The sequence below is a fragment of the Patagioenas fasciata genome, chromosome 7 (genome assembly GCF_037038585.1).
Source record: "Patagioenas fasciata isolate bPatFas1 chromosome 7, bPatFas1.hap1, whole genome shotgun sequence".
Taxonomy (NCBI): domain Eukaryota; kingdom Metazoa; phylum Chordata; class Aves; order Columbiformes; family Columbidae; genus Patagioenas; species Patagioenas fasciata.
The window spans coordinates 1956388-1984380 of record NC_092526.1 but is presented as its reverse complement, the minus strand read 5'-3'; the positions used below and the strand labels follow the sequence as shown (position 1 = coordinate 1984380).

Genomic DNA, 27993 nt, shown 5'->3' with positions numbered 1-27993 from the left:
GTCCTCTCTTCTCCTCTCCAGCACCTTATTGCATCGTTCCCTTGTCCGTCTTTTCTAATGAGTCACACGCTGTATTTAGGGAAAATTAGAAGATGTTCAGCTGATTATGTGGTTTTGTATATCCATAGGCTTTCACTTTCAGGTTATTATCGCAGTAGATTTTTGTATAAAATTGTATTAAAAGAAGCGGAAGGTTAAAGGTGCTGTTGTAGTGAGGAGTTCGAGCTGAGTAGAGTTGATACTTTATTCTTAGAAAAGATGCCACCAGATGTGTATGGAGCATCGCACAGAAAAGAGATTTTTGGTGGAGTTGCAATAAAATTAACGAAGGAAAATTGTGTGTTTTAAAATGTTCCTAACACTGGAACAAACGGCACAGCAGAAAGGAGCGTTTGTATAAAGATTCTCTTCCTAAAATTATACAAATGTACGCAAGTTAACTTGCTGGGTTTTTCCCCTCTCCAACGTGGTAAACATGAGTAATAACCTCAAAAGCTGTAAGGAGGACAAGGCATTTTTGCTAGAAATAGCACTACAATAGGCAATGAGTCAGAAATCAAGGAAAATCTGTAATGATTATGGTAATATTTTACATATGCCGGGAGGTTCACGAGGGCCAACAAGGCAGCGTAAGCGTCATGTATTGGTGAAAGAAACTCAATTAGTACTTGTACAACGTGTTGATTTATTGACATAAAATGGAGACAGCTTTAGCGTTCCCCCTCTTTCCCTCAGGACAGGGCAATTCACCAGCAAAGCGACCGACAACTCTGTTTATTTTACATTGAAGTAGAATAGCACGTAGCTGTTCGATGTTTCGGAAATCATGGGCTGGCGTGGTTGGCTGCTCCCTTTGGCAAGGTCCAAATTTGATAGAACCATAGAAACACAGAGTGGTTTTGGATGAATAGAGACGCTCAGGATCATCAAGTCCAACCGTAATTTGCTGCACGGTGCATCTGCAGCTCGCATGGAATCGCAGCCCAAGGCGATAGCCCGCGTTGCTTTCTTCTTCTCTTTTCCTAATCTTTTGGGACCTACTAGAACCTGCACTGTCGGTCAGGAAGGAAAGCGCAACGTGCGTCTTTTCCCTCTAACCCCGAATTTCTGTTTCCCTTCAGGTTTGACTTTGAAAGTTTGGAGAACAACGTGGAAAGCTCGATGGACAAGTCCAAGCCTTGGAGCCGCTCCATCGAGGACCTGCACCGAGGCAGCAATTTGCCCTCGCCCGTCGGCAACAGCATCTCCCGCTCGGGCAGACACTCCACCTTACGGTGAGGGGTAAATCAGGCGGCCGGTGACCTGCGGACAGGGAGTGAGAAGAGGCAGGATGGTTTTTCCAATTACAGTATTCGTCATCTTCCCCCTTTTCGCGGTATAGGCTTGGCCTATGTAGGAAACGTGTGTTGTGCTGATGGTTTGGGGTGGAAAGAAGCACTAAGCGTGTGTTGCACAGCAGTTGAGGAAATGGCAATAATAACTCTGCCTCCCTCCCCAGTGGTGAAATGATCTAAGGATGCACAACACGTTTCCATCAGGTACAAGGTGCTTTGCGCAGAGGAAGCAATTCCTTTTTGCCTCAAGATTTCCGTGGACCCGGCCAAAAAGGTCTCTTGTAGCAGCACATTCCTTCCATGCTGCTATGAACAAGGTGTTTTTTCTTTAAAACACCACCTCCATCCTTCAAAGCCGCTGTTAATTCTGGCAGCACCCCAGGCTTTACTATGCAATGTCTCTTTCCAAATACTGTTGGGTTTTTTCTCAGTTTGTGGAGAGGCAGGATCACTTCTCCAGATTGATGCTCTTAATTCCTTCAGTGCTTCACCATTATAAACCATACTGACCTCCACCTATAGACTGTCACCTCGGCACAGCTCAGAGCGCTGAACGGCGTTGACTTTTACCTTTTCATTTGGCTTTTCTGGGGTTGTGTTACATAATACTGTGAGCACAAAGCAGGAAGCCAAAAAGAGACGGAGCCAATGAGGACTTGCAGTTTTTCCTGCATCTTCCAGTAGACGTTCCCTTCTGGTTTGTCAGTGTTGAGTTCCTGAGCTGGAGCAGATGCGGTACCTGGGGAGATGTGTTATAGTGTAATGTGTAATGGTTGGCAGGCATGGGGCGGTGGAGGAGATGGACACACAGCTCTGGTTCAGAGCTACAGCCCAGGGAGTGCAGCAAAAGCGCTTGACCAGTTGATTTTTACGTTGCAAAGGTGTCCTTAGTGCTTTAATTGCTAGGACAGAGGAATGGCAGAGCCCTGTGCTTGCAGGAGCATGTCTGATCACGCTTGTGATTAGTTACACTAGGAATGGATGTCAGGTCTACATTTTATGTGTCTTACATTTTTTTCTCTTCATTTCCTTCCATCCTTTTTCCCTTTTCACGTCCTCCTTTACTCCTTATCGTTTCTTTTTTTAATTTCCCGTTTCAATGTCTCCTTCTTCGCATCCTTCACTCCCCTCCCTCTTCCCATCACTCTTCCCCATCCCGTCCGTCCGTCCCGTCAGCCTCGCTCCTCTGCCCGAACATCTCCGGTTCAAACGCCACCAGAGCTGCTTTCCAGCCTCCTGCCCCTGGAGCTGCTTCCCGTGGGGCCGTGCCCGCGAGGCTCCCGGCCCCATTGCCCCGTAAGTCCCGAGTTGTGGGTGACCCATCGCAGGGGCTGTGCCGGGCATGGGGGACGCGGCCGGACCCGCTGCCCATGCCGGATAATCTGGTAACCGCACATCTCGGTGGAGCCACCTGGGCATGGCGGGGCCTTTTCCACCTCCGAAACGTGTGGTTGTCACATTATAACTTGCAGTTTGCTTCCGTAGAGCGGGCTTTTCCAAAAGAAAATAGAATGTGTTTTGCTTTGTGTTTTCCTTCTCGTGTTGCAAATAGTATTATTAGTTTCATACCGAAGACTTAGAGCTCTTAGTGTCTGTGTTATTTCATCCTTTTTATTACAAATAGAGACTTTTATCCAAAACTGGCACAGAAATGTAACCCATTACGATGCTTTTCAGATGCAGAATCAACTTGATGCTGAGGAGACTTGGGCAGAGGCTGTCCAACAGTTATGTGCAATTAGCATCTTCGGCTTGCATTTTGTACAAAGAAAAAATAATCTGTTTTAAGATGTGTGCTTTTTCAATAGCTGGGACTATGTATATTGAAGAAGTAAAAGCTAAAAGGAGGTGGGAAGTTTTTAAGTGCTTATTTTATAATTAGTAGCTATTGGTTAACTGCAGCAGAGTTTGTTCCCGAGAACGAGCTGGTGCCCGTTGAATGAGGAGGGTGCGCAGGTCTGGGCAGAACCAGGAGGTTCCTGCTCCATCTTTGGGAACACAAGGTGTGTGGGACATGTGGAGACCCCGAGCGCGGGTTCTGCTGTGCGGAAGCTGCTTTTCTGTCCTGGTGTAAAATCCATTAACGTGGAGAGAGAGGAAGGAGCAATCCTCCCTCCTGGATGGGGAAGGAGAAGGCTGACAGTCTTACCAGGGTAATTTAAAGTTCAGGAGCCGGACTCATCCCTGCTGTGCCATAGCGATGTGAAAAATGAGAGCAGAATTGCTCTGGGTTCCTCTTTATTAAAACAACAATGTGCCAGCTTTCACACCGCTCTTTTCCCTCGTTTTTGGCGGTGTGGTGGCACCGTGGGGTTCAGTGCTGTGAGCCTGTGCACCCCAGAACCCTGCGGTGCTGGACACGGTGAATTACAGCACGAATCACAGGAGATCAGCCCAAAGCAGCGCTAGGAAGCCCTGGCAGGGTGCGTGAGCATCCCTTGCCGCGGTGTGATGGGGCCATGGAGGACGTCCGTCTGTCTGTGTGTCTGTCTGTCCATTTGTGTGACCCAGGCTATCCATGGCTGATGGTGACTTTAACTGGCTTCCGTAGCCCTTTTCGGTTGTGCCAAACCCTGCCGGTTCCCTCCTCGCTGGGTTTCCTTGGCAATCGGGGGGGTTTATTTTCTAGGAGGAGGCACAGGGATTTGGGAGGCAACCACCAAAATGAGGGCAGGAGGATAAAAGCGGGGATGAACCTTTGGGGATTTTATTGCTGCTTTTTTGGGGGGAAAGAGCATTACTTTCACATGAGAGTCATACTTTCCCGTCAGATAAATATTAATGCAGACTTGGTAATGTCCTGGCCCATTAGAAATTCTCTTTCTTCTGAGTCAAATGCTTCCGTTTTTATGTGGATCGAACTGAGGAGCTTAATTTCTCTCTTCAAAATCGGTGGAGTCCGTAATGAGAGAGCGATCCAGGCAAATGTGTCTTAATCCGTAACTGGGTTTTGAATGCATTCAGTAACTGGACTCAAATTGGATGCTTCTTTGTATGCTAAAACGTTTTAGTTTGGACTTTGCCATTAGCACTTTGACTGCTCAGAAAACAGCTGTCTGATCTCCTCAGCTCTATGCATTAATCATTTTCCCAGGTTCTGTTAGATGAGGACAAAACCAGCAGCACAGACACAGGAGGGCATGATATTCTTTACCAGGTAATAAGGTTAAAACAGCGGGAAAATACAGCTGTAACTTGTATTTGTTATTAACGTGGTGCATTACAAGTCTACACCATTGGACCGGGCAGGTGCCCGTGTCCTAAGTGTGAAAGCCCTCCCGTTGGAGGTGGTGATGGCAGGAGCTTGTATTGAGGTTTGTGCTCGCTTTCCGTGGCGTGCAGGGCTTTTATTTGCTGTGGGTATCCCCATTTGTTGCTGAGGTGTTGTAGTTATCCATTTGTGCTTCTCAGTGTCAGCGGGAGCTGTTTCGCACCATCTTGCACGTTGTGTTTTCTGGGTCTCGGTTGCATGAAGTGCTGGGGGAGTCCAGGACACACCGGATACTTTTGGTGGTTCTGGCTGATCGTGTTAACACATGAACAAGGACACGGAGGCAGGAGTGGTGTTCACAATGAATTTATTGAGGCTGGCTGGACCAAACGCTCTTCTCGCCTTTCTGTAGGAGGCTGGTGGGTGAGAGCACAGCCTGGTTTCCAAAGGCATCACGGCAGTGCCTGGATGATTAACTGAGTTGTTAACAGATTGAATCAAAATGCCGAAGGAGTTGTTCTCGAACAGAAAGGCACTTCCGTTAGATCCGGGTGAGAAAAAGAACCTTAAACCGTGTATTTCAGCACAGATTTAGCCTCGGCTTTCTGGCTGTTGGTTTTGCCACGGGGGTGCGGTGTCCCAGCTGTGGAAATGCCGAATCCTTGTCCCCAATCTCCAGCAGCAGAGACACGAGGCTCCGGAGACGCTTCCTCCCCACGGGTGACATCCAGCCCCCACTGGGTGACATCCCACCACCCACGGGTGACATCCCACCACCAGTGGGTGACATCCCACTGCCCACGGGTGACATCCCATCCCCAATGGGTGACATCCCACCCCCAATGGGTGACATCCCACTGCCCATGGGTGACATCCCATCCCCAATGGGTTACATCCCACCGCCCACAGGTGACATCCCACTGCTCACGGGTGACATCTCACCCCCAGTGGGTGACATCTCACCCCCCACGGGTGATTGCCTGTGGGTGACATCCCACCCCCAATGGGTGACATCCCACCACCCACAGGTGACATCCCACCCTCTATGGATGACATCCCACTGCCCATGGGTGACATCCCACCCCCAATGGGTGACATCCCACCGCCAATGGGTGACATCCCACAGGTGACATCCCACTGCTCACGGGTGACATCCCACCCCCAGTGGGTGACATCCCACCCCCCACGGGTGACTGCCTACGGGTGACATTCCACCCCCAATGGGTGACATCCCACCCTCTATGGGTGACATCCCACCCCCAATGGGTGACATCCCACTGCCTACGGGTGACATCCCACCCCCAATGGGTGACATCCCACCGCCAATGGGTGACATCCCACAGGTGACATCCCACTGCTCACGGGTGACATCCCACCCCCAGTGGGTGACATCCCACCCCCCACGGGTGACTGCCTATGGGTGACATCCCACCCCCAATGGGTGACATCCCACTGCCCATGGGTGACATTCCACCCCCAATGGGTGACATCCCACCCTCTATGGGTGACATCCCTCTGCCAGTGGGTGACATCCCACTGCCCACGTGTCACATCCCACTGCCAGTGGGTGACATCCCACCACCCATGGGTGACATCCCACCGCCCACAGCTGGCCCGAGGAAAGATGCCGCAGGAGCTTGCACACGGTCAGGTTTTTGTTTCTGCCTTTTCCCCTGGTTTTATAGTTCTTCTTTTAAAGGAGGGGCAGAGGAAATAAAAGAGGGAACCATCTGTATTTAATTACCAGGATAAATATACTCTCGGTGACATAATCTTTGACCTGCAGCAGACAGGAAATCAAAACCAACAAGTCGTCCAGATGCTCGGATCGGCCTAATGTTTAGTAACAAGAAACGAAATAAAAGCAAGAGAAGCTCCTCCACCCTGCTTTGGCTCATGTTGCATAAAGGGAGGTGTCAGAGCTCCCGCCAGCCTGCCCTGCCTTTAGGAAGGGAACAAATAACATCGGGAGTCGGTGCAGTTGCGTCTAATACAGAAAAAGCATCTCGAGCCGCAGCTCCAGCGTGCAGAGTCGTCGTCAAAGAGTTTCCATACAAAAAATCCTCATTAATTCTTGGCGTTCGTGTCTGTGTGAAGAAATTTGCATCTGTTGAAGGGAAACGATCTCAGTCTAGGGCAGAATCCCATCTGTGCTGGAGATGTTTTCCCTGCGCTGCAGCTCTCGATTGCATATTCTGTACCTGTTTTGCAGCCGAATCGTGAACTAACAGGGGTGGAAGCTCTGCAAGCTGAAATGTGTGGGCTTTGAATGTAGAAACATCGAATCACAGGATGGTTTGTGTTGGAGGGACCTTCCCAGCTCCCCCAGTGCCACCCCTGCCATGACAGGGACATCTTCACCAGCTCAGATTGCTCAGAGCCCCGTCCAGAAGATTTCCCTTTGTGTTTATTTCCTGTACTCCTTCAATCGAATTCAAGATTGATTAACCAGCTAGGGGTTACAATTAAAATAATTAGCGCCTCTGTTCTTAGGAAGGTTCCTGAGGGCTGGATTTTCCTCCAGTAGTCTGGAGGGTTTTCAGGACAGAAGAGAGGCACCATTCTTAAACCAAGTGCAGTGGGAATTAATACACTTGCTGATGCCTCTGGATATTCGATTCTATTAGAAGTCTGTGCTATGGATCATGCAGAGTGAAATGCATGGAAGAAAATCCAGAATACGACTGTTTGTGGGCGGATGGTTTTTTCCCAGTTGGTTGCCACGAAGGATGGAGGTCCCGTCACCTTTTTCCAGCTCTATGTGTGTGTGTTGTCCGATGCTCGCCTGCTCTGCAACGCTAAAAGGTTTCTGCATTTTCAACCGGTGGAGGAAGGTTTCCGTTCCCTTTATTCTCCCCACCTCAAAAGAGCCTTGCGATTGATGAGCGCTGTTTTTGTTTGCAGGTATAACACCTTGCCAAGCCGAAGGACGCTCAAAAATTCCAGATTAGTGAGTAAAAAAGACGACGTTCACGTCTGCATCATGTGTTTACGGGCCATAATGAATTACCAGGTATTTCCCTGCTCGTTCTTTTGGACCACAAAACTGTTTTGGTGGTGGGAGGGAGAGGGAAAGGGCAGTGGTGAATTGTTAAGGTAAAACTGATGCAAAGGTTTAAATTCTTACTCATTCTTAGGCAGTGTAGCTGGGAAGCAATATAACACAGTCCTTGTGCAGGTGATTTGTAGAATCATAGAGTCATTTAGGCTGGAAAACACCTTTAAGATCATCGAGTCCAAGCATTAAGTTTAGTACAGATGTGAAAACACACACAGGTAGCAGCCTGTGGATACTGGGCCAGGTCCTGTTTGCAGGATGGCTCAGTTTGCACTAATTTATTAGATATGCAGTTAGAATTTATCTCAGAATTTAGCATGGACACTTAGGAAACGTGAGAATTTTCCAGATGGAAAATCCAAGCTTTCGCTCTTCTGGCATGCAAGGCAATTGCAATAACTGCAAGTCAAAGAATGAGCTAGCCCAAAGTTGATCTGATTTTCAGGAGTTTCTTTTCCCCTGAGCAGGTTGCTGTGAGCATATGCGTCGAGGGTTTAGATTGCGGGGTGACAATGAAACCCTGGCAGATGTATTGATAACCTCCTCTCGCCCACACTTCCCCCTTTTGCCCCTCCGTCTCCTCCCTTCCCACTCAGCATAGGTGATCGGGAGGGAAAGAAGGACAAAGAGAAGAGAGTTGGAAAAATTAGAAGTGTTTTACTAATGCTACTGATAAGAATAGAGAAAATAATACAAAATATACAAAACCAATCTTGAAAGTCTCAGCAACTGCAGAGCTGGCACCCAAAGTCCTGGACTGGACTCTGCAGCCAACCGGAGCTGGATTCAGTCTGTCACTGGCCTCAGTTCACAGGGACGACCAGCAAGGTCCTCTCCTAATGTCGCCCATAAGCAGAAGGGAAAAGAATGCAAAAAGGCACGAGATCCTCGTGATCTCCCACTTTTCTATGAAGTATTCACATGAATGGGATGTTATACACAGTTGGTCAGTTTCTTGGTCACCAGTTTCTCGTTGCCCCTCTCGCGAGATGGCCATCCATGCTTATTGATAACTTCGTGTTCCATTGCTATGTTTACCAAAACATGCATCTGGTTCTCCAGGAAAATGCAGCTGATATGAAGCTTTAGCTGACAGGCAAATTCACTACAAGAGAAACTTGTTTTTTAACAAAAGCAGGACAATATGGCGTGCCCAGCCAGTGTCAGAGACTTGGCATTTTTGATTTTTTACTAAAACACTAACACTAAAAGTGATGTTCTTCAAAGAAAAGCTGTGCTGAACACCTTTATTACAAGTTTTGTGATCGTACAAGGTGTTTCTAACCCGGCTGCGTGTGTGGGCTCTGCCCTTGGGGTCACCCTCTCCCTGGGGTTTTCAGGGTTTCTCACCTCGATGGGAAGGATGCAAACAACAATCCTGTGCTAATAACCAGCACAGGATTCTCCAAAGCTGTTCTTCTTTCGCTTTTGGAGAGCGAATCCAGCAGTAGTTGTGCAGCAGCCGCGGGCTGCAGTCGCTGTCTGGCAGCGTGCACGTGGAAAAGGGGCCACTTGGGCTACTCAATGCGAGTTCCTCCTTAGGGAGTCAATGACGCACTCGGCTGTCGGAATTAAAAGGGGTTGGAGGGAGGAACTGATGGGTGGAGGGGCTGGCAGTGCTGGGGGAGCAGCTCAGGGACCCCTTTTGTTGGCTGACATGGCCAAAACGAGTATGTTTGACAGCGTAAGTTGTTGGGCACGGTGGTGAATGGAAATGTGCTGTGTTAAACTCAACATCATTTTGTTCGGCTTCCAGCGGGGGGGGAAGACTGATCTGCTTGGAAACGTGTGATTTGTTGGGTTTTAAAAACAGTAATTTCAGCCTCAAAACCAAAGCACTGTTTCTCCCTTCTCTTTTCAGTATGGATTCAATATGGTCATGTCGCATCCGCACGCCGTTAATGAAATTGCACTAAGTCTGAACAACAAGAATCCCAGGTAGGCTGTGCTTGCTTTTAGAGAGTTTAAGAAGTAGGTAAGTAAAGAGCACTTGGAAAGGGATGCTCAGGGATACTTTCACGCACAAATCTGTAGCACAAATCAGACGTCATTCCGAATCAGATTAAATCTGTGTAATGATGCGAATAGATGAGCAGTTGCCATCTAGTTCTGTTGGTTTCAGAAGCAATGGACTCTATTGTAGTGCAAGGAAGACCCTGCTGATCATCAGCAGCTCAGCTGGATTTTCCTGAAAAACAGGAAAATCTTTACAGGATTTCGTCTAAAGGGTGCTTAGGTTTGACTTCCTTGGAGCGAGGGTTTAATTCTTGTTCGGCGTCAGGTTGCTGTTCAGGTGCAGCAGCAGTTCCATAAGCGGGTGGTGGCACCGATGTCCCCTCCTGTCCCCGCACCCGTGTCACCCCAGCAGAGCTTGGAGCTGCAAGGCTCCTGCACGTCTGAAGGAACCAAATCTGACGTATGGGTGTTTGCAAGGGAAGGTCAAACCAGGGGATGAAACAAAACTAAACAACACTATATATATGTGTGTATATATATATATATATGCACATATACATATAGGCTTTGCTTAGGCTGTCCGCTTGCCTTGCGAAGCACTGTTTGAAATCTTGTCCTGATGGGAGTAGGTGTTTCCTTCCTTTCTTTAGCTCTCAGTCAGCAAGCCCAGGCACAGGATGGATGGGAAGGATACGGGAAGTTTATTGTTTTTATCATTTTGTTGTCCGGTGCCTGGAAATCAGGCGATCAAGACAGAGCCTGAGTTTTCATCTTTGAAAGAAGTGGGTTACTTACGTTTCTGTTGATTAAAAAAAAAATGCTTTCCAATGTGGCTAAAATAATCTGACGACGAAACTTAGTGCTGTTCGAAACCTTTTTGGTTCAGCTCCGTCGTAAGCTGTGGAGAAAGCAGAGGTTTGAGTGCACAGGGCTGTGGGAGATGCTGCAGAGCTGATCCCATCCCCGAGTGAGCCAAGTGCCGCAGGAGCGGGCAGGCCAGGAGGGGGTGGCTTTAGGGACCCCCTCTCCTCCGTTTGTCCCCAAACGGGTGTCACCGACGCAGCCGTGACCTCGTGTCCCCGTCCCCACCCAGATGTGCGTCCCGGGCTCTGTGCCCTCCCCGCACACCCGCCCTGGGATGGATGTTCCTGAAGATCCGTATTAAGAACCCTCCACCCTGCCTGGAACAGTTTGGGTTTTCTCCTTGTGGCAAGAAAAAAAAATAATTGATGAGTAAGAATTGAAAATGATACATCTAAAATTTCCTAGGAAAGTGAACATTTTGTCTGGTTTCCAAAGATAACCTTGACACTTTGAAAGCCAAAAGGTATTTCTTGTTCTGTAACATCTGGTTTGAGTCAGTGCTTTAGCATGAGACTAATTCCATACGTGTCTGCATGATTTTCCTATCTGCCCAGAGCTCATCTGGCCATCAAGTCCGGTTGGTGCTTTTGCCTTATGTGAACCCTGTAAGAAAGTACTGGGGGTTATTTATATCAGATTTACACCGAGTCTGTTGCATGCTTTTCTTTTGGTATTCTGTTGTCTTCTCTCATTAATTTGGTGTGTTAGCACTGCTGCTGATCAGTTGCCCGGAGTTCTGATTCAAGAGGGGAAAGACGTTCTAAAGCATCCCATGTTTACTTCAGCAAAACACGTCTCGATTTTTTTCTGTGGCTACAAATAATATGAATTATCACAGAAAATAACTCAGCTTTGTATCGGGAAAAACACCCATTTGAATTACAAGTGCAGTCATTGAAAATGGGGCTCAGAGGAAAAGGGCTGCGTTGCGGTGAAGACTGATGGGTGGTGTGCGGTGATCCCGGCTTGTGTAAGCCTGCGTTCCCCCGGGTTTGTACGGGGGCTCTAGGACGAGCTGTCCAAGGCTGGTGTGCTCTGCCTATCCCAGACCTGTTTGCTTCGATTTCCTCAAGTATATTGTGCGATTTCGATTTTTGCATGTTTTGTGAAGTGTTGAAATGGGGGAAAACTGCATGATCCTGGGAGAGTCAAAATCCCCGGGATGCTCAGCATTACACACCCCGCAGGTTGACTCGTTTCAAGAGATTAAAGATACGCGGGATGCAAACTCCGGGTCCCACATCTGGTTTCGAACAGAAAGAAGGTGGCTCCTCCCATGGTGGTCGCTGACTGTCGCGGTTTCTTTTCTTCGCAGGACAAAGGCCCTTGTCTTAGAGCTTTTAGCAGCCGTTTGTCTCGTCAGAGGAGGGCACGAAATCATTTTATCTGCGTTCGATAACTTTAAGGAGGTACGTTACTCTGCTTTATTGGGATTTGGCGCGGGTGTCGATAGTTCTCTTACCTGGATGGCACTGGCCAGAACTTTCACGTTCAGCTGCATTTCCTAAAGGTTTTCCATAAACTGCAGGTTTGCCGTAGGTCACGTTGGGTGGAAAGAGGCAGACAGCGGTGCTGATGCCATCGTTTTGTGTGCTTTTGTTCAAATGAGCCGTAATCCCAACAGGATGGGTCCAGACCGTGAATTGCTCCCTTTACCTTTTGGCCAATTGAGTTACATCCCTGAAGTGGAAATTAATGGAGATCTTGAGAAGTTTGCTGCAGTTCCTGAACTCTTTTGTACGTTCTGTGATAAAACAACCGGGAATGGTGTATTAGATCTCCCATCTTCAGAGCCATTTACACAAGCCTTTGAAACGCAAAACTCACGGTTTTCCTATGAGTAGAAATTGTATTTGTGGAGAAATTAGAAAATCAAATCTCTGTGATGAAACACTGAATGCTGAAATTAATAGAGATATTCTAACAGGCTCAGCTGGGGCAAAACAGGCACGTAGGTTCAGGTGCACCCTATGATGGTTAATGGGATTTGAGAACATCGCATGAAGGTTCAGAAGCATGACTGTGGGAATCAAGTCCTAGAAAGCTGCTGTTCTGCTTTATTTTGAATATTGGATAAATGTGTGGATTTACTACCAGGGAAAAATGAATCTAGACTTACCAGCTCAAAAATGGTTAGGCTTGATGGGTCCCAACTGGACTGTGTATGGACATGTAGCTTGTTCTCCCTTATTGCCATGGTTGCTCTGAGTGGGTTAATGCACATGATCAACAAACCACGTGGGTTTTTTTAACTTCTAGTGTTTTCGAAGTTGTTTCTGGAGCAGAGATACCAATCTCTCATTTCCACCCACTGTCAATATTTGCATGTCTTACACAAATAACTGTATTTCTGAGGTGCTCGTCATCAACCAGAGCAAAAAGTCATCTCCAGTGTGGGCCTGTTGTAGAAACCTCAGCTTTGCAAGACCAGACCTGTCCTAGACGTGAGCTGTGTTGTGTATTCAGAGCTGCCTGAGGACAGGGGTGATAGGAACAGCACAGAAATCGCGTTGGAATGATTGTGTGACCACGGAGAAAGCCTTTCTGCTGGGTGACACCAGCCGAAGAGTATGGAAATAACCCCAGAGTATGGCACTAAGACATTCTGCTTCCAGCTGGGCAGAGGTCTGCAGGCACACAACTGGACATTGTAGTTGTGTTGTTCCGTTTCCTCACCTGTAACCTTGGGCAAGCTGCGGGTACCTGTGGCTTTGTTTGCACCTTTGTGAAACGGAGGGGTTGCGGAAGCAAATGCAGATGAGATTGCTATGAAGAACAATCGGGTAGTATGAGAGAAGCGCTTTAAATAGGAAAAGCACTGTAATCGTGCCAAGTACAGTGGTGTTTCTCCAGGCTGAAGTTCTTCTGGCTTATTCCTAGTCTATTAGAGAAGAACTGTGACTCATGAGGGAGGAGGTTGTGAGGGGTTGTAGATAAGGTGGTAAATGAGTCCAGCCGGAATAACCGCTGGTCGGGACGGTCTGTAAGGATCATTAAACTGTCCCTTTGCGTAGAATCATGTTATAGAATGTCCTGAGGTGGAAGGGACCCACAAGCATCGTGGGGTGCAGCCGCTGTCGCAGGGAAGGATGGACAGAGTCCTGTTTGCTCTCTGACCTTCCTGACATCTGCAGTCGAGGTTTTGCTCCTTTTTTTCCTTCCAAGTGCTCTGTCACCTCTTTTTTCAGTCCTGCCCGTGTTCAGGAATTCCGATGTGACACAGTTTGTCTGCCATTATTTAGTTATTCCATTCCCGTGTTGTTTGATCGAGTCGTGTGCTGCACTGGAGCTGTGGATGTTGCGGGCGAAGGGGCTGGAAGGGAGGACATTTTACTTATCTCAGTTCTTCATTTATCTGTTCTTTTGAACCAGTTACACTGCTTATTTCCTGCCCTGTGCTGCTGTTTTCCAGTTTCCTCCTGCGCAGGTTTTCAGTGATGTTTTCAAGTCTTCATGTTTACAACTCATTCAGCTGGTCTATTAAAACTCATCTGAGCTGCTGACATGTGGAGTACCCAGGGTTGGATCTCCAGCAATATGTTCCAATTGAAATTACTGGAAACCCAAGAATACTTGTGTGGGTTCTGTAGCTGCGTTGCTGGGTGCCGCGGCTCCTCGCGCTTCTCTCATCAGACACTCTGCATGTTTAGGACAGATTAGACTCGTTGAACTAGATCTCTGCCCCTCTATCTCCTCGCCATAAAATAACTTCAAAAGAAACCTGAACTCCTGCCTAACGCTTATTCTGTAATAAAGTCAGTAGGGAAACGAGGATATTTCAGACCAAATTCGGCTTTTATTTACATCAGCGTGAACATCAAATATTTCATTAGGCTTTGAACTTTGATGTGATGTAAATGAGAACAGGATTTGGTTCTCAGGGTCTGACTGAGCTGGAAAACCACAGTTGATCTGAATCTTGTCAAGGATACTTTTTTGAAAATGGCTTTTCATTTGAGGATGATTTTGTTTTGTTTTACAAATGTTTTACAGGATTTGTTTTGTTAATCTGTCTCCTGAAAGTGATTCTTGCCCCTTATTTCATCCGAAATCATGGATTCTTGTGCACAGGTTGTTTCCCTTTGCGTTGCTCTGTGCATCACAGCCACAGCCCAGCGCTCGTTGTCTGTGCAGGATTAAGATCACCTTGAGCAGGTCGCTTCCAAACACAAAAACACGAGGGTATTTCAAAGCCACCACAAATTTTACAAGGAACCAGGAACTTCAGATGGCATCGAATAAAGCAGAACACAACGGGAAAAGAGAATCCAGAACTGTCGATACTGGTGGGGGATGGAGAGCAGGAGAGGGAAGGACTGGTTTGGGATGGATGGATGGAAGGGTGGATGGATGAAAGGATGAAAGAATGAAAGGATGGATGGAAGGAAGGATGGATGAAAGGATGGATGGAAGGAAGGATGGATGGATGGATGGAAGGATGGATGGATGGATGGATGGATGAATGGATGAAAGGATGGATGGGAGGATGGATGGATGGAAGGGTGAATGGATGGAAGGAAGAATGGAGGGGAGGATGGATGGAAGGAAGGATGGATGAAAGGATGGATGGAGGGATGGATGGATGGATGGATGGATGGATGGATGGATGGATGGAAGGATGGATGGGAGGAAGGATGGATGGAAGGAAGGATGGATGGATGGATGGAAGTAAAGGTGGGTGTTTTATTACAAAGTTCATTAGAGCTGAGGAAACGAGGCTTCAGACCGTCACGCGGGTGGTAGGAAACACGAGTTCCCTTTTTCAGTCCGGTGTATGGCAAAGCTGTTGAATACATTTTTTTTAAAATTTGCCAAAAGGCAGGAAGCATTTAAAGTGAAATCCTCATCGGCACTGCACAGAATAAACCAGGAATTTTAAGGGAGAGATCAGTATTAGTTTCTCATCCATCTTTTCATTTCTCCTTTGTGTTCCCTGTAACATTGAAGGGGTTCTCACGTTGAGTGCAAGCCTGGAACGATTTAGGTCGGCCTCATGGTGCACGTATCTACTTTCTGCAGCCTGCTCTGCATTTTGGGGAACTATTCAGCATGGACAGAATGGCAACTTCCAGCTCTCCAAGAGAGAAATGCCCCAAATGTTCACATACCTCCTGGATTGGGTCGTTCTGTCCAGGCCAGCGCAGATGTTGGGTGAATCATCCCCAGTGTCCAACCTAAATCCAACTCATTTGTTTGCAGGAGGTCTCGCTCTGGGCTAAAAGGGAGAGAAGGTTGAAACAGAATGAACAGAAAAGTTGTGGTTCAACAGAATGGAAGCTGGTTGAGGCTATGAGCGCAGAAAGCTGTTTGCCATTGAAATAGAACGAAAAGTTGTGGTACAACGGAATGAAAGCAAAGCTGGTGGAGGCTATGAGCGCGGAAAGCTGTTTGCCAGCTCACTTATGGCCTTGCTTCAAAATGAATTTCTTTTGTGGTGTGTTAGCTGTTTTATTGACATGGTTTACATGTTTTTCATTTGCTGCAAGTGTAGTAGCCAGTAAATGAACAGCTTCAGTCGGTTTACAGATACACAGAAAAAAATCACGACCCAACAGTGCTAATGGGGTTGCATAATGAAAAGAGTTGCAAAGAAATGGTGAAATTTTTGTAAATGTTCAAAAATTACAGTGTTTGAATATTCTTCACAGTACTATGAACCAACATTTTAAGGAGCACAATCTTGGGTCCTCATGAAGCTTTTTGTTAATCTCTGTTTTAAACATAGGAGAATTTACTTCAATAATGACTAAATATTCCTGGGAAAAGACTGAAGGACTGTACGCTCCTTTTGTTTGTTTGTTTCAATAAGCACAATAGTAGGTTTAAAATGGATCCAAACGGAGGAGGCAAAAGAATTGACTGGGATCTGCAGTGGGACAGAAAACCAGGCAGGAATAATCCCGGCTCTGCAGGGAGCACTTCCTGACTTTGGCTCTAGTCCAGCAAAGCAGTTACATTGATTATTATACACACATATACCAGAATAATTGAATTCAGTAAGGTGTGTCTACACTTGTACGCTTCTCCTTATGGGAAACAATTTTAGTATTTAAAAATAAAAGCGGAATTGAGATGCTTTTCCTCCGAAGAAACCGGTGAGCAGAATTGCAATCCCCTTGCACATCACCTGGTTGTGACTATTAAAGCCGAGCTTACAGAGGCTGGGTTCAGATGGATTGCCGGGCAGCGAGCGGGAAGGTGGGGACGTGGCACATGAACCTCGTTCTTTACCTCCATCAGTTTTCACTCCGGCGAAGTGAGACAATATTGTTCAGCCCTCGATCTTTCACAATGCTCAATTCAGAGTCAGATTCCTCTATTTGCATAATGAATGGCAGCCCTGAAAACAGCAGTTCTGAATTATTCTTACGGGCCATTGTAATAACTCAGGGCTAGGAGGAACGGTTAGCGCGGGCTGGAAAATGTAAATACATTTGTTTTCTTATGCACTGCAGCAATATTTTGCGAAAGGTATTTTAACCTAGTAAGTATTACCTACCCTGAGGCCACTGTTAGCTGCGTTTCCCGTGCCAGACCATGTCGAGTGTAAATGCGGCCAAAATGAATTAATTTACTGGATGGAGTTTGGAACCACCAGGTGTTACCCACTTCTTTTGTGAGTGACCTGTTGGAGAGCAGTGTAGGGGAAAGGGAGCTGGGGGTCCTGGGGACAGCAGGGTGACCATGAGCCAGCACTGGGCCCTTGTGGCCAGGAAGCCAATGGTACCTGGGGTGGGTTAGAAGGGGGTGGTCAGTAGGTCAGAGAGGTTCTCCTGCCCCTCTGCTCTGCCCTGGGGAGACCACACCTGGAATATTGTGTCCAGTTGTGGCCCCTCAGTTCCAGAAGGACAGGGAACTGCTGGAGAGAGTCCAGCGCAGCCACCAAGATGCTGGAGGGAGTGGAGCATCTCCCGTGTGAGGAAAGGCTGAGGGAGCTGGGGCTCTGGAGCTGGAGAAGAGGAGACTGAGGGGGGACTCATTCATGGGGATCAATATGGAAAGGGTGAGTGTCAGGAGGATGGAGCCAGGCTCTTCTCGGTGACAACCAGTGACAGGACACAAGGGGTAAGGGCTACAAGCTGGAACACAGGAGGTTACATTTAAATATGAGAAGAAACTTGTTCGAGGTGAGGGTGTCAGAGCCTGGCCCAGGCTGCCCAGGGAGGTTGTGGAGTCTCCTTCTCTGCAGACATTCAAACCCGCCTGGACCCCTTCCTGTGGAACCTCAGCTGGGTGTTCCTGCTCCATGGGGGGTTGCACTGGATGAGCTTTCCAGGGCCCTTCAACCCCTGACACTCTGGGATTCTGTGAGTTGTTGAGCTTACTTGTGTCATTCCTAGGAGCACGTGTTGCTGCCTCAGAGCTGTCGTTCTCTCTCCCCGTTGCTGACAGACCTCCACTCGTGGTTGCAGTAGATGGTTCCAGTGTCTGGATGGGGCTCTGCATCTCAGGAGCATCGGTCCTCCAGATGTGCAGGAGATAGTGGTCTGGCAGCTGTGTGCGTTCTGTACCAGTGGCCAACAAGCTGCAGCTCCAGAGCCTGAAATACGGCCCGTGTTGGCTGCCATCTCCACACGGAGCATGCTGTATCTGCTCGTGGGGAGGTTTAGCTACGAGCTCCATTCTCCAACCCAACGAGGTGATGCTTCATGTCGTTAGATAGCTGTCTGAGGTAGGTGGATGATGGATGTGCTTCCATCAGTCTGGATTTTCGCTTTCTGCCTGACTCTGCACATAAAAACATGTTCAGTTTTTCTGAAATACCCTTGTTGTGTTTTGCTTCCTGCCCAGGACACCTTCCTGGAGCATCGCACCGTAATCCGGCCCCGTGAGCATGGTTGTGCTTCGGCTTTGTTCTTGGGTGGTCTGGATGGGAACAGTATGACCCGAGAGCATTGCCAGGTGGATATGGATACAATCATCCCCGAATTTTTCGTAACGGATCCTTTTGCTTCCTTATAGGATTGTATTGTACCTTTGTAATAGATCTGTGACGGGTTTACTTCGTTAGCGCCCACAGCCTTGCCAGGGAAAGGACCTGCGTGGGTGGTTTTCCATAGAGTCACATTGTTCTTCTAGAATGACGTGGGCTTAATGCAACCTAAAAACTTCTTTTTTTCACAGTCTAAGGAGAGACAGAGGTTTTTTATAGCTGTGGTAACCCGTTTAATCTTCCTTCTTACACAGAATAATGCTAATAATATAAAGATCAGCCTTTCTTAGCCCCAGCTATACTTTCAAATGACAGAGCTTGGAAATTTATTCAAATATAAATGGCAACATATGGTTTTATGCGGTGGGATTTGATTTCAGCATTCCTCTTGGATTTTGGCCAACCTTCAGGCTGTCGGCTTCATCTACGGTTTCACTCTCTTTAATCTTCCAGGATAAATTATACCGTTCCGTGAAAGTCAGCTCGCTGTCCCTTGGCCCGCGCGCGTTCCAGCACTGACTCATCTGATGATAGTGTGAAATATCTGCGAGCGCCCGCCGAAAGCCGCAGGTTGCTCTTGCTTTTCCTCCTGCTATCGGCTGCTGTATCCCAGCTCGCGTCCCGGGACCGGCTTCTCTGCTGGGGCCGCTTCGCTTTGAGTTGCTCCCTAATTTAATTAGTCAGCCATAGGCGGCTTGTAGTTGTTTATGTCAGCTTTTCTCATCCATGTGGAACGGTTTGCATTAGATTTCCCAGAAATCAGTCCTTCTGGCTTTTATTGTTGAGCGATCATACGCACCATTGTTATTTTTGTTTCCATAATACATGATGTTGTTCGAGTCGGTTCCAGTTTTCCTGAAGTGGGTGCAAGAGAGATGCGATAGTTTAGAGCTCAAAGTTGAGACGAACCTACTTCTTTCTTTTATTGTGTTGACTCTTCGCTGTTTTGTGGGGACGGGAGAGTATGGAGAGCGCTGGAAGAATTTGCAGTTGGTTGAGCTGAAACACCATCCCGTTTACTATTGCAGGAAAAAGATGACTTGGGATAATAACGTAGGGAGGATGCATCTGAGCAACTTGTGGTGCGAGGCAGGGAGAGGGTTCCTTGGGTTTGCTTTGAGTGGGGGCTGGATCAGGCCCAGTGTACGCCTCCAAAATCTAATTGTGTTGGTGGGCAGCTGCTGCCTTTGATCCTTCCAGTGCCAGCAGCTCCTGAAACCTGGCCAGATTCTGGTTTTCTCTTTGGCTCTTCCTGATGGGGCTGATGTTTTTGCAGCATTTCATTCCTTTCCCTCCTGAAGGACGTGTGACTCCTGCATGGTGGCGTACGTGTCAGAGAATCATGGAATCGTTTTGGTTGGAAAAGACCTTTAAGATCATTGAGTCCAACCATAACCCACCCCTGGCACTGCCCCATGTCCTGAGAACCTCATGTCCGTCTGTCCAACCCTCCAGGGATGGTGACTCCAGCAGTGCCCTGGGCAGCCTGTTCCAATGCCCCACAGCCCTTTGGGGAAGAAATTGTTCCTAATATCCAATCTAACCCCCCCGGCACAACTTGAGGGTGCATGCTTTGTTGTTTTTGCTCTACTCATGAGTCTTTAAGGTTCAGCCAGAAACACTGAAATACAACTTTAGCAAGTGTTTGTGAGCAACCTCAGCTCTGGGCTTATCGGCGCTGTGCGAGCCGGGTTTGCTGAGCCTGCACAGAGCCCAGTAGTTGCAACTTGTGGGATTGTGGCCACAAATATTGATTGTAACGTGTTATCAAATAATTCAGCATAACCACTGTCCGCGTCCTCTCACAGGGATCCAGTGGCAGGATTCCCATTGACGTCAGGTACCGACCACAAATATCTGAATAATAACCCAGTTGTGGCAGTTTTGCTTAGGAATGACAGAAGATGTCCCGCATACACCGCAAGTATGTTTTATTTGGTCATGGTAGGCAGCAGAAAGCGTGGCGAGAGGTCACTGACAGACCAGTGCTCGCAGTGCTTTGCAGATCTCAGCTCAGTTTAGGTCCCGCTCAACTCTGTGGGACTTCAGTGGGATGTGCTCAGGGCCTTCACCTTTATGTAGGTCCATGCTGTAAGATAAATACAGTTAGAAGGAGGAAGCTGATATGGGAATAGTAATAATAATGAATACTTCGTAAGGAATTTGCTTTTGGGAGTATCTAGAAACCTGAATCGGGGGTTTGGTCTCCTTGTGGGGCACACAAACATGGAATACGCACTAAGAACTGGTCCCTACCCCAAAGAGGTTTGTTTCTAAAGGAGAAGTAGGCGGTGCTCTCGCCAATCCTTAATTACCATTCGCTGTCTGATTTCTCATAACTATAATTACTGTGCCATGAGCTGGCTGCCAAGGGAAGCAGCAGCTGATGTCTCAGGGGTTGTGCCACTCAGAAGCTGATGGACTTGAAAGTCCACCTCAGTACTCAAAAGGGGCCGATAAGAAAGATGGGGACAGACTTTTAATCAGAGCCTGTTGCAATAATACAAGGGGTGATGGTTTAAATGAAGGAGGGAGATTCAGGCTGGACAAGAGGAAGGAATTGTTGACCCTGAGGGTGGTGAGAGCCTGGCCCAGGTACACAGAGAGGTGGTGGCTGAACCATCCCTGGAGACATCCCAGGCCAGGCTGGACGGGGCTCTGAGCAACCTGAGCTGGTGAAGATGTCCCTGTCATGGCAGGGGGGCACTGGGGGACTGGAAAGGGCCCTTCAGCACAAACCATTCTGTGATTCTATGACTAACCAGCCGTCTTGGGCTGGAGGTCCCACGACCGGGTCCCCAGTGCTCCCGGAACATTTGGGTGAAATCTGGTTAGGGAAGGAAGGAGCCTCTTGGGTTCATTGAGGGTTTTGTTCTTCAGTCCCCAACATGATCGGACTCTGTTTTTCAAGACCTTGAAGAACAAACCAGTTTGGTTTGAAGCTGCTCTGTCCTTTTGCAAACAGCCAGCACCTGAGGAAGGTGATGCTGGGAGCATCGTTCAGCACCGTTGGTGCAGGGATGTGCTTGCCCAGGCACTTGGTGCCTCGTTGAGAAGAGCGTGCCCGTGCTCTCCCCGGATCTGCTGCTCAGTTTGACGCCAGAATCCAGCAACCGAGAAGTCAGCTCACAGTGTGGGGTGTGAGGATCAGTGGGTCTGGGAGTGTGCTGGAGCCTCTGCACTGCCCCATCACCTCCCAGCTGACCCTGCTGGGATGACTGGGATGACTGGGCTCAGCGTAGCTGCCACACACCAGCTTCTACCCCTATGGCTTAGGTGTTCAGGGATGTAAAAAATACCCCGAACGAAGCAGCACAGAGAGGAGGGGTTGCAGCTGCTATTTGGGAGGATGGGGACATGGCTGCACCTCCCCGTGCTCACTTCTGCTCCCTTTCACTTCCAGCTTATTCAATATTTTGCCATTTTGGTGTGGATTACTCTAGATCATTTTGTGTGCTGGGAAGAGTAGGACAGAGCCAGAGAAGCTGCTGGGAAGTAAAAAGGTTTAAACAATATCCTGAGACCTGCTTTGTCTTAGATCTTATTTCTCCCTCAAGTTGGTTGTGTTTCCTGCCAGCACCCCCATATTATGGCTCTGTAATTCTGACCAGCTGATAGTTACGCTGATGTATTTCACTCCTCGTTTAGCCAGCGATAATTTCATTTTTGTTTCCCTGTAATTTGTTCTTCTTCCTAATTATATTAGATGAGAGTGGAAAGCCAGTTCTGAACTGCGAGAGGCCGAGTCTTTCTGTGGCATAGCCCAGCGCGACTCTCTTGCTCACGTTCTTCCCATTAGTGGGTATGATTACACTTTTAGGGGGAAAAGAGGTACAAAGAGTTATAATTGTACCCGACCCCTTAGACTGGCAGTGCAAGTGATTCCTCCACTGCATTTGTCGTGAAGAAGAATACTTTTAACAAGAGAGGATAGAGAGGTTTTGAGCAAGCAGATAAGCTGCTTTTAAAATGTTTTTAATACTCTTGTGCAAACTGTAGTTGAACAAACACGTGGTGATTCTTTTGTAGGTGTGCGGAGAGAAACAGCGCTTCGAGAAGCTGATGGAGCACTTCCGAAACGAAGACAACAACATCGACTTCATGGTGAGTGCCATTTATCACCAGCAGACTCTGCTTTCAGTGTTTACCGTGTCTGGTCCTGCTGGCATAGGCAGAGATGCATCTGCCTTCCTATCCTTGGCCTAAAGTTACCACAATACAACTGTTTTTATATTCCAAACTATATAACGTGCGTTTCATTTTTAGCTTCATTCATTTGTCTTCAAGAAATGCCTTGTACCGTAGAGAAGGTAAGAGGAGAGTGGCCTTTTGGTCGTGTGCGCTGTTTCACTGCGGAAAAGCAGCAGCTTTCGCAATATCAAGACGCGTATTCTGTCCGTGTGCCAACATCCCCGGAGCCGCAGACGGGGAAGTGTGGGAGAGGCTCACTGCAGCTGCCGTCTGTCCTTATCTGCTGATAAATATAGCAGTAGCTTGCACCACTGTTGGTTCCTCAATGTGCATATGCATGGTTATTCACCAAATCCACTTCCCCTGGAGCACAAGAGAGGAGCAGAGGGAGGAAGCTCTGGCTGGCACCCCCGGCACCAGCGCCAGCTCGCACGGCGGCACCACGGCAAGGGCAGATCAAAAAAGGATGGTCTCTTTCTCGTATTTAAACAAGACCCAGAATGTTCCAATGATCTCTGCATTTTTCCTCAAGTCAGCAAGCTGCTCTCAGTAACTCTGACACGTTACAGTTGGTTTTGCTCCTCGTTCCTGCAGTCCCAGCAAGGACATGTTGGTAGTCACAGTGTACGTTAAGTATTTGCAGATGTACACGCAGTTTAGTCTGTAGTTTAACAGAAAGATTTGTCAGTCCTAAGCACCCGGCTCTTAGGGGTTTTTCCTGTGCTCCCAGGGAAGAGTGATGGTGTTTGGGGAGCGGGAGGGCAGCGCAGCTCGGTGCAGGCTGGAGCGCCCACGGCATTTCTCCACTCCTTTTGAACAAAAATCATCCCTCATCTTTATTTAAGATATGAAATGGTGTGTTCTAAGGCTCTCATAGGAAATATGCATGTGACTGTGTGTCCGTACCGGCCTGATGAGCTGTGAGCATTCTGCATCCATCTGGATGGCCTCTGAGCAAATGCCCTGGTCCTCTCAGCCGTAGGTTGAAGGTAGTGCTGAGATTTGCTTGAAAAAGAATAAATACATTTTTTTTTTTTTAAGCCTTGCCCAAATACTAATAAAAATCTGCGTTTTTGGGCTGCTTCCACCAACTATGGGCTTGGCTATATGACAAGCCCAAAGCAAGAATGGAGAGCTGATGATGAACGATTTGGCAGATCCGCTTGTTCTTGTCACCATCTGGCCCTAACAGGCTGCTGCTCCAGGACGTAATGTCAAAGCTTGAGTAATTCAAGGAGTTGCAAGGACTGAACGTAAATAAAGAGCTGTTCCTGCAGGACGTGGCTTTCGCGCTGCCCGAGGTGGAGATGGCGAGAGCTGGCTGGGAAGGGGCCACGGTTAATTGTGTGAATTGAAAGAGAAGAGTAACAAAATTGAGAAGTATTGTAGAGAAGGTTCCCTTTGTTGACATTGACTTACTTCATCTTAAAAGCGACTTTCTTGGGCTAGTTTTCTCTGCCTTGGTAAATTCCTCAGTTGTGTATGTAAGAATCTGAGAGAGGAAACGAGAATTTGGCCCTAACATTGCAAGAGCCAAAGCGAGTACAACAAAAGCCCTATTGAGATGGGGGAATTTGGCTCTGGGTGGTGGGGCAGGACAGCAGAGTTCAGCTGGCGAAGGCCGGTACCAGCACCAGGAGTAACTGGGGTTCACCATGGGAACTGGAAGAAGTCCTGCAAAGACTGAAACCTGGGGTTAGGTTTCCAATGGCATGGCTGGGTTGTTTGTGTGAGAGACGGGTACAGACCGAGATGTGGGGATGGGGCATCACAGGAGCTTTTGACCATCCTCCTTCCTCTCTTCTCTGGGTTTTCCCTGCTTTCAGTCTCACAACTTCACGTTTTCTAGTGTTAAAGTCATTTTGGAAACAGAGCGGTTAAAGCGGGTCGGGGTCCACATGGGAAGATGTAGCTGAAGGGTTTTGATTGAGCTTTGTGGAGTCCCTGTGGTCCCAGTTCCTCAGAGCTGGGCAGTACTGGGTGGTTTGGCCAGCAAAGGCTTGAATTGCAGCTCAGCAGCTGCTGGGAGCTCCGGGTGGAAGGAGCAGCACATCCCAGCCAGACCTGTAGACAGAGGCCACCAAGCTGCAGGTGACTCCTGGTGGGTTTATCCAGTTTTGAGTGAGTTTGGCCAGTTTTCTGGAGCAAAGCGGTGATCCAGAGAGTGCCTCGCAGTTCATTCTTCCCACAAAGTCACCCAGAGAGCTGGGGTCTCCTGGAGGCCGGCGTGCGGGTAAAATCAGGTTGCTTTGACTTTTATTTTCTCTGGTTCATTCTAGAAACCTGGGAAATATCTGGGTAGATGTTGAGATGCTGGTGCTACCCCTACTGCAGCATTGCTGGCAGGACAGGTTTTGTGCTTGAAAAACCCAGCAAGGACTAGGCAAACCCTCTCCTAAAGCAGCTCAGAGGGTGGCAGATCATCCGAGAGCTGCAGGAGGGCTGGGGATGCTTGTGCAGAGCAGGATTTGGCCATGCTTTGTGTTCAGATAAAGGGCAAAGCTTTTGGGGTTTGTGGCCCGATTCCTGCTGCTCTGCAGGAGGCTCCCCCGCTGCTCCTTCACTCGAGAGACTTTTCCTTTCCTCCGCTGTGCTCAGACACATTTGGATGCCAACCCGTGTGATCTGGTCCCTTGTTCAGTTACCAAACCACAGCTTTGGAAATGTGCTTTCTGCAGCCAACAAAGCGCCTTTTGTGCGAGTCCCGTTTCCTAAGCTGGGGGTTCCAGTTTGCAAAATTAATCTTCAGTTTTACAGGCCGTTTCAGAAACAGCATTGTTTTCTTAAGAGCTTGTGTGCTTGCACGATGTCTGGCCGTGCGAGCTGGCATGGCGAGCGTTCACCAGCACGCAGCAAAGGTAGACTCCGCAGACATGACTTCACTTTTGGAACCTGTGTTTGCCTTTATCGCAGCCTGAATCCAGCCCCGGCTGCAGAGCAGCGGATCGCAGCTTCTCCTCGTAGTAACCACGAGGAAATGTGGTCATCCTGAGCCGTGGGGCCCCTCAAAGCGCGGGATTCGGGGGCAGCCGGGGCCGCGCCATCGCCCGCTCTCACGTGCCGCGGTTCTCCTTGCAGGTGGCCTGCATGCAGTTCATCAACATCGTTGTTCACTCGGTGGAGGACATGAACTTCAGGGTCCACCTGCAGTACGAGTTTACAAAGCTTGGCCTGGATGAGTACCTGGACGTGAGTATAAGCCGGGTCTACACACCCGGGTCTGCTGTCCCGCTAGGCTGAACCCTGCCTGGGGGTACAGGCTGGATGTGGAGGGTCCACACCATGTCCCCCAGTGCCACATCTGCCCAGCTAAGCCGTAACCCTCCTTAAACCCCCTCACCGCAGCGCTTTCGGGAGATCAGAGCAGCGATGTGCCGTGGTTTAATGCAGTGCCTTGGCCAGGACCAGGGGCCGTGTCCTGGAGCCACCCTGCAAAGGGACATCAGCTGCGGTAACTGCAATTACAGACAGGGAGCTAAATTTGTAGCTTCGCCTTATAACAAAGGGAGGATGAACCACAGTCGTCCTCGCCCGTGCCACGTCCCTGACCTCCAGCCGTGCCTGCAGGGCTCGTGTGAGCCCGGCTGAGCCCGGCTCAGGTGCTGCCCAGGCCCACTGCATCTCCATGTAAGAAAACCCTCCTTGGGGTTCTCTCCTGACAGCCGGGCATTTTCTGGCACCCCATGGGAAACACTCTCCAGCAGAAGAAAGCTGGTTTTATATTTTCCCTTTTGTAATTTTCCCTCTCCCTTTCCCTGGGAGTGCAGACACGAAAGTGGTGCTGGTGTTGCCGAGGGACTGATCTGTCCCTGCTGGCTTTGCTCAGCGGTAACCAGGAGAGAGGCCGGTTGCTGTCTGCAAGAAATACTTGTACATGGTGATACCAACGTGGATCTGGTGGATCCAGAGCTTGCCAGGGTCAAGGAGCAAGCGCAGAGGAAAGCAGTAGTATCCTCCATAGTAACAGAAGATAAGATGCTGTTTAGCATCTGAACTCTTGAATCCAGAGAGTTTCAAAGCTCTGGATGTTTGGTCTTCAAAAATTACAATTTATTCACTTAGGACCCCTGCTAATGTTGAAGTGTGAAGTGTTCTCCTGGGTGGTGGAAATGGCCTGAGCTGCCACCGCTCTCCTGTCGTGTTTGGTGTCTGTGGCCCTCTTGCTGCAAAGGGCAGCCAGTGCAGGGTGACACCCTCGGCTTGGTTTGAAACTAAAGGAGGGAGATTCAGGCTGGACATGGGGAAGGAATTGTTGGCCCTGAGGGTGGTGAGAGCCTGGCCCAGGTTGGGCAGAGAGGTGGTGGCTGAACCATCCCTGGAGACATCCCAGGCCAGGCTGGACGGGGCTCTGAGCAACCTGAGCTGCTGAAGATGTCCCTGTCATGGCAGGGGGGGCACTGGGGGAGCTGGGAAGGTCCCTTCAACCCAATCTATTCTGTGATCTCCAGAAACTGAAGCACACAGAGAGCGACAAACTGCAGGTGCAAATCCAAGCGTACCTGGATAACGTTTTTGATGTGGGAGCTTTGCTGGAGGATGCTGAGACCAAGAATGCAGCCCTGGAAAGAGTTGAAGAACTGGAAGAAAACATTTCCCATGTTAGTACCAAACTTTGTTGCCTCTGTCTCTGAAGCTGTTCAGAACCTGCTCTGCACGTGGGCTTTGCCACTGCCCATTTCGGCATGGGGGCTACAGCCTTTGGGCTGAGAAGTGCTTATTTTAGCAGAAGCCCTTATACTACTGTGCTTCTGTCTGGGGGAATAATCAGATATTTGGCCAACGAAGGAGTTTGGGACATCTCATGCAGATAAACTCCCTGAGTGCTTTCCTGCTGTATTTTGAATCTCATATTCTGCCTGTTTTAGTTAATGGGTGCTCTGCTTGCTACAAAGATTTGTTCATAAGCTCTCTGTTGGCTTGATAGGAAAGTGGCAAAGTTTTAAGAGTTTGCTTCTGATCTCTTGTTGTATAAACTAGACTTATCCCAGGAGCATGGACGTAACTTCCTGTCATGTGTTGACAAAAATACTCAGAGTAGAATTGGAGGAGTTTTATCTCAACAACACAGCAAGCGGTGCCCCCTCGCCCCCTCTGCAGCCTGGTGATGGAAAAAGCCAGCAGGAGCAGTGGGGCTGGCAAAAAGTAACAATAAATCAAAAGAGCTTGAGAAAAAAAATACAAACATATTTTCATTCGTTGCTAATTGAATCGGCTGCATTGTGAGAGGTGATATCTACAGGTTCCACCACTTCAGTTGTCTATTGGTTTTGCAACATGTCCACTGTGGTGTTCAGGGGTGTTTGGGGGTTTCAGATGAGACTTAGTGTAGGTGAAAATAAGAAAATAATTGCATTTTAAGACCATTATTATAGAGTGGGCTCTTGCACCTGGGCAGGTTCATAGGTCCAGTGCAGCCAGGTTACTTCTGGTCGTAGCTGAAGGCCAA

General features: G+C 48.4%; 1 protein-coding gene across 9 annotated transcripts in view; it reads left to right on the top strand.

The window, feature by feature from the left end:
- Positions 1-27993, top strand: part of FMNL2 (formin like 2) — a 130521-nt gene that overhangs the window by 84861 nt on the left and 17667 nt on the right. For all 9 annotated transcript variants that reach the window (XM_071810657.1, XM_071810655.1, XM_065840607.2 and 6 more), the window contains exons 6-12: positions 1122-1274; positions 7450-7558; positions 9465-9541; positions 11739-11832; positions 22386-22460; positions 25626-25736; positions 26996-27145. In XM_071810657.1, the coding sequence (XP_071666758.1) occupies positions 1122-1274; positions 7450-7558; positions 9465-9541; positions 11739-11832; positions 22386-22460; positions 25626-25736; positions 26996-27145 (769 nt within the window). The remainder of the gene's footprint in view (positions 1-1121; positions 1275-7449; positions 7559-9464; positions 9542-11738; positions 11833-22385; positions 22461-25625; positions 25737-26995; positions 27146-27993) is intronic.